This window comes from Dipodomys ordii, unplaced genomic scaffold, assembly GCF_000151885.1.
Source record: "Dipodomys ordii isolate 6190 unplaced genomic scaffold, Dord_2.0 Scaffold53, whole genome shotgun sequence".
In the NCBI taxonomy this organism is placed as follows: domain Eukaryota; kingdom Metazoa; phylum Chordata; class Mammalia; order Rodentia; family Heteromyidae; genus Dipodomys; species Dipodomys ordii.
Window position 1 is genome coordinate 2,066,169 of NW_012267269.1, and position 3,663 is coordinate 2,069,831.

Here is a 3,663-nt window from a genome sequence, read left to right on the forward strand (position 1 = left end):
CTCTTCAGCTCAAGGCCAGCGCTCTACCACTTGAGCCACAGCGCCACTTCCGGCTTTTTTCTTTTTGCTTATGTGGTGCTGAGGATTCGAACTAAGGGCCTCAGGCATGCAAGGCAAGCGCTCTACCACTGAGCCACCTTCCCAGCCCTATCTCAGTAAATTTTAAGCTATGATAGTGATAGGTTGTCTTTCATCATATGTCTACACAAGAATCTAAACACAGTTTAATACCAGTCTGAGCAACATTAAAATAGGAAATCGATAATTTTGAAAAGAAATTCATTTGTATAAACAAAGGAGGAGGCAATAATGCTTGGTAAGAAATGTACTCATTAACTTGCTCATGTAACTGTAACCCCTCTGTATAGTATTTTTCACAATAAAAACTTATAAAAAAAAGAAATTCATTTGTCTTTAAAGTCAACACTAATATGTTTTGATTATTCTTCCTTTTGGATTTCTATTCTACCACATTAATACTTGAGTAGATGTTCAGGAATAAAATATTTGTTCCATTGATATTGTTGTACATTAATTTAAAAATGGTTTCTTTTTTTATTTTTATTTTTTAATTTTTGGGCCCAGTCATGGGGCCTGAACTCTGGGCCTGGGCGCTGTCCCTCAGCTCTTCAGCTCAAGGCTAGCGCTCTACCACTTGAGACACAGCGCCACTTCCGGCTTTTTTCTTTTTGCTTATGTGGTGCTGAGGAATCGAACCCAGGGCCTCAGGCCTGCAAGGCAAGTGCTCTACCACTGAGTCACCTTCCCAGCCCCTAAAAATGGTTTCTTAATCATTTTCTTAGGATTTTCTTAGCCCAGAGGGAGTTTCTGAACTAATCTGTGGTGAATGGGTTTTGTTTGTCAAAAACAATGATGATTACATCAACAGTACCCAAATCTGTTTTGCCTGTAACATTGGACATAGTACAAATACCTGCTATCCAAGGGGAAGTATTTTTTCTTTAAAGTCTGCCATTTAAGAAAGTATAATTCTTTTAATTAAAAAAAGAAAAATTGGGATTTAAAATAAATTTTGGCATGCAATCATGATATATATCAGCTACTTGTTTTAAAAGTATATAGAAATAGTTGAAAAATCTGATATGACACTTTAACTTTTCAGATTAGAAAGAGAGTATTTCTCCCAAAACACAAAACTAAATGAAGAGATTGAGGAACAGAAGAAAGTAATTATAGACCTTTCAAAGAGACTCCAGTATAATGAAAAAAGTTGCAGCGAATTACAGGAAGAACTTGTAATGGTAAGAATAAAAATGAAAACCCTATGGCAGTTACTTTATTGGGTCATATTTAATGTGTAGCAAGTTTATTTTCCCCCCTTGCAATGTATCCTGAGATAACAGTGTGGAAGTAATTTTAGTGACATTGGTCCAAAATTTCAAGACTGGAAATGCAGATTAAGTCAAAGATGTACATGGTAAAACTTCTCTGATTTGGAATAAGTAGGGAAATGAATTAATTAGAAAATGTCCTCCCTTATAGAGTATTTAAAATACATACTCTTTTCTTTTTTAAAGTACATAAAACAAGTGGAAGGGAATCAGGGTTTATAATCTATAGATCTGATAATTTTGGAAGTTTCCTTTTTTACCTATTTTGTATCTGATCATTCTGTCTCAATTCTCTAATAATCTAGCTTTCACATGATCATATTTTAAGTTATAAAATACTGATCTGTTCTTGTCAACTGCTCTTTATTCAAAAAACATCAGTGTCTCCTGTATTTTCAGAATGAAGTCTAGCTTCCTATCATAACATCTGAGCTCCTTTTCCCTTTCCTTTTGCATGTTAACTGCTTCTTTTACTTTTTACTTTTAGCTGTCTCAATTGAGGCATATCAGATTACTCTGGGCTTTTAAAACACATATTTTTATATCTTATATATGTTTGGCCTATGAAATTTTAACTTAGGTTTACTTAAATGTTCCTTTTTTGTTTTCTATTAATAAACTTCTATATATCCTATAATGTCCAGCTCTGAGGTTTTGCAATCTGTAAAGCTTTCCAAAGTTCCACTTTTCCTTACTCATTTAGTCTACTTAATGTTATAATACCCTTCTCCTGCTGTGTTTCTTTATATTCAACTAAACATTTTTATCAAAATACCAAAATCAGATGTATATAATCTCTTCTAAGAGATTATGAATGCACTAAGATTAACTTAATTTATTTTATTTTCTGGTTTCTTATTAACATAAATGAATTGTACAAAGGTATTTCATTGTATTCTATCTGTCTGTCTGTCCCTCCATCCTATTACTATACTCTGATCAAATTTACTTTCTATTGCTCTTTATTAACCCATCTTTCTCCTTTCTTTCCCATTTATAAGTTTTTTCTTTAAAAAATTTTTTTTTGGCAAAGATACTGTACAGAGGGGTTACAGTTACATGAGTACATTTCCTCTTGAGCATTGTTACCCCTTCCTTTGTTTTTCCCCTATCATCCCTTCTCTCCCCACCTCCCCAACCTATCCCACTTCCTGAAGTTTTCATAGCTAAGATATGGAACCAATTTAGATGCCCCTCAGTAGATGAATGGATCAAGAAAATGTGGCGTATATACACAATGGAATTCTATGCCTCCATCAGAAAGAATGACACCGCCCCATTTGTTTGGAAATGGAAAGACTTTGAAAAAATTATACTAAGTGAAGAAAGCCAGGCCCAAAGAAGCATGGTTCCCCTTTAAAAGTTTTTGTTTTGTTGGTCATGGGGCTTGAACCCTGGGCCTGGGTGCTGTCCCTCAGCTCTGTCAGCTCAAGGCGTGCGTTCTACCATTTGAGCCACAGCACCACTTCTGGTTCTCTGACGGTTAATTGGGGATAAGAGTTTCCTGGTTTTTCCTGCTCATACTGGCTTTGAATCATGACCCTCAGATCTAAGCCTCCTGAGTAGCTAGGATTACAGGTGTGAGCCACCGGTGCCTGGCCCATTTAAAAGTTTTTAATGGTGTCGTTATAATTCATTTTATATTTGCAGATTTTACTGTAGTTCCTAACTCAGCAAGTATTTGGTTGATTCAGAACATACTACTCTGCAGTTTGCAGGGATCCTAACAGAGAGGCATGCATCTTGTTCTCTCCTTCTGTCTATAGTCTTCAGAGAGTTGGCTATTTCCCTTTTAGTTATGCCCAATAAATCTTAGTGATTTCAGTTATTGAGGAAAATGATTATTACTTTGCCTTCTCAAAAATGTAGAGACTCTGGAGTATACTAAGAATTAATGGCCAAACCATTGCTGCCTAGATAGAAAGGTATTGAGGGGTTAAATTAAGTCTTCAGCATTTTCAAATGGTCCAAAATTATATGTCCTCTCTATTCATCTCAAGTTATTTTGTATGTGATTCAATGTGTTTGATAGCCTTCTTTGCTCTGTGGATCAGTTGTAGTTTGAATAATTTGATTATGGAGTTTCAGAAATCTAAGAGTCTCTGTATAGTATGTTCTAGTGTGTATTCATTATATTTTACCTTAAATTTAATGGACTGTCCTACTGTATTTTTTTTTTTTTTTTTAGTAACCAGTAGAGATTAAATCTAGGGCTTCCTGCATCCTTAGCACATAGCTTTCTCCTGTCTTTTTTTTTTTTTTGTGGGTTGTGGGGCTTGAACTCTGGGCCTGGGCACTGTCCCTCAGCTCT

General features: G+C 35.3%; 1 protein-coding gene across 1 annotated transcript in view; it reads left to right on the top strand.

The window, feature by feature from the left end:
• Ccdc171 (coiled-coil domain containing 171) overlaps positions 1-3,663 on the top strand; it is a 310,385-nt gene that overhangs the window by 79,657 nt on the left and 227,065 nt on the right. The window contains exon 9 of the mRNA XM_013020745.1: positions 1,124-1,262. Within this exon, the coding sequence (XP_012876199.1) occupies positions 1,124-1,262 (139 nt within the window). The remainder of the gene's footprint in view (positions 1-1,123; positions 1,263-3,663) is intronic.